The sequence below is a fragment of the Clarias gariepinus genome, chromosome 28, assembly GCF_024256425.1.
Source record: "Clarias gariepinus isolate MV-2021 ecotype Netherlands chromosome 28, CGAR_prim_01v2, whole genome shotgun sequence".
Taxonomy (NCBI): Eukaryota; Metazoa; Chordata; class Actinopteri; order Siluriformes; family Clariidae; genus Clarias; species Clarias gariepinus.
Window position 1 is genome coordinate 6,840,001 of NC_071127.1, and position 2,500 is coordinate 6,842,500.

General features: G+C 44.6%; 1 protein-coding gene across 5 annotated transcripts in view; it reads left to right on the plus strand.

Moving 5' to 3' along the window:
- Positions 1-2,500, plus strand: part of kansl1b (KAT8 regulatory NSL complex subunit 1b) — a 68,199-nt gene that overhangs the window by 59,038 nt on the left and 6,661 nt on the right. For all 5 annotated transcript variants that reach the window (XM_053489793.1, XM_053489794.1, XM_053489796.1 and 2 more), the window contains exons 8-9: positions 234-440; positions 2,345-2,479. In XM_053489793.1, coding sequence (XP_053345768.1) covers positions 234-440; positions 2,345-2,479 — 342 coding nt within the window. The remainder of the gene's footprint in view (positions 1-233; positions 441-2,344; positions 2,480-2,500) is intronic.

The following is a 2,500-nucleotide window of genomic DNA, read 5'->3' on the forward strand; positions in this document are numbered from 1 at the left end:
CCACTAGTCTAGTTGTGAAACCATCGAAAGCATCCAGACGCCACCTGCTGGCCGTGTGTGTATCTGCAGCCTCTCAGATTAAACTCTTTACTCAAGGCCGGGCAGGTTTTTTTTTTTTTTTTTTTTTACTAGAACGTCAGCCATTTTGGGAATCCGCTGATCAGTTTCTTGACATGTGTCTGTGCGAGTTGTTGAAGGTTTTGTGTGTGTGTGTGTGTGTGTGTGTGTTACAGACGTTGGGATGGGTCTGCACCTGCAGCGTGTGATGAAGTGTCACTGGCAGGGTCGTCCCCTGGACAAGATCAAACCCATCAAGAAGCTCTCGCTCAAACACCCAAAGTTCTCTCCGAGCGGCCGCCTCATCGATCCTTCACCATCGGCTTCCTCATCCTGCCCCAAAGACAAGCTCAAGCTGTCCAGCTCGCTCTTCTCCACAGTCCGTAAGTCGGGGAGCATCTCACACACACACACACACACACACACACATTTCTTCATATTACATTAAATGATGTACATGTGCTGCTGACAAAATGCAGGTAGTAGAGCTGGAGGTGACGGAGCTGAAGATGCTGAGATTTGCTTTGGAAGTGACGAGAATGGACAGGATGATTAGGAAGGAGTAGATTAGAGGGACAGTGCAGGTAGGACAGTTTGGGGCCCAGGTCAAGTCAAGTCGGCTTTTGTCACAGTTAAGTACACAGTTTAAAGAAACAACGTTCCTCCTGGACCGAGGTGCTACATACAGACAACATGAATTTACAACATGAATGACCAAGAACCAACTAACTAACAAACTAAGTCTAATTAGCTCAGACCAAACAGGTTGACACAAATAAAAAGTACCTCACAAAAACAACAACATAAAGTTAACAGAAATTAACAAAAAGCTAACTAGCTAAGGCTCCTGACTAGCTGAGAGAAAACAGCTTAACACTTTAAATTCTCATCTTAGAATATCTTACAAAAAAAATAAAACAGCAAAGTTAACATAAATTAACAACATAAACCAACAAAAAAACAAGTACCTTACAAAAAAGAAAAAAAACAAAGTGTAAATTAATTTAAAATTACAAAAAAAACATAAACCGACAGAATAAACTAAGTATCTTACAAAAAAAACAACAAAGTTAACATAAATTAGCAAAAAGCTAACTGAGACTCATGACTAGCTGAGAGAAAACAGCTTAACATTAAAACGTACAACAAAAATAAAACACTACAAAGTTAACACTAATTAACGAGATAAATGACTAAAAAGCTAACTAGCTCACTGAGACTCCCGCTGAGGAGACTAGCTGAGACGGTTTGGACGTGTGTAGGGGACGGGTGAGGGTTCTATCGGGAGGAGAGCGTTAGAGATGGAGCTGCCAGGCGAGAGGAGAGGAGGAAGGCCAAAGGGGAGGTTTATTTATGGATGTGGATGTTGGAGTGACGAAGGACGGTGGCGGTGGACAGAGACAAACGGTCCGCTGTAGCGACCCCTGGCGGGAGGTTAAGATTTTTATACATTGTTTTACTATGACAGACTGCAAAGTGTTTAAAGGTCCGGTTTGTTTGTGTAACGACCTCAGCAGCGACCTCATTCCCCCTCTCGTCTGTTCCACCCGCTCAGCATCAGCAGTGCACTAATCACCCTCCCGATCATCTGTCATCATCTGCACCTGGTTCTCACTGTAAAACCTGTGTGTCTTCATAAACCAAAAACATTCCTCCGGTAGAGAGACAAAAAAACGTCCTTCAGGAAGCCTTTTGAGGAGGAGAAATATTCCTCAAAACTACATGTAAAACAAATGAAAGGAGAACGTCTGAAAGCAAAGCATGAAATTAAAAAGAGGGCGGGGGTCAAGACTTTTGCACAGTACTGTACATCATGAATCAGAAGCACTGAGTCAGAGGGGGATTTTTTTTTTTTTCCAAAATAACCCGGCGCTGAGTGACGTGAAGCGTGTCTGACAGCAGTGCCAGCTGCAGCGCAAATCAAAGGGTGATATTCATGGGTTGCCGTAGCAACGGCTAATTCGTATCGACTTGAGTGGCGTGCGCGCGTCTGATCCGAGGCTAATAATAAACGGTTTAATGGAATTTGGGACGTGCTGTTATGGTGGAAATAATCAAAGCACCAAGTTGTGTGTTAGTTGGGTGACATTAAACACACACACACACACACACACACACACGCTCCTGGTGTCAGTCGGACAATCGTCCACGGCGTCACCTCCCGACCAATCAGGAGACAGACGGCACTGTGGGAGGATATTTAAATAATCACATGACTCCTGTTAATGTCAATAACAACCCTGTGTGTGTGTGTGTGTGTGTGTGTGTGTGTGTGTGTGTGTGTCAGGTTTGTCCCATCACAGAATGAGATCAGACAAGTTGTATCGACACCAGCAGAGTGACGGCGAGTCTCGTCAGCTGTACAGAGCGGAGCGCAGTCACACTCGCAAAAGACCCCGAGAACACTCGCTGGAGCGCGACAGTACGCCCACACACACACACA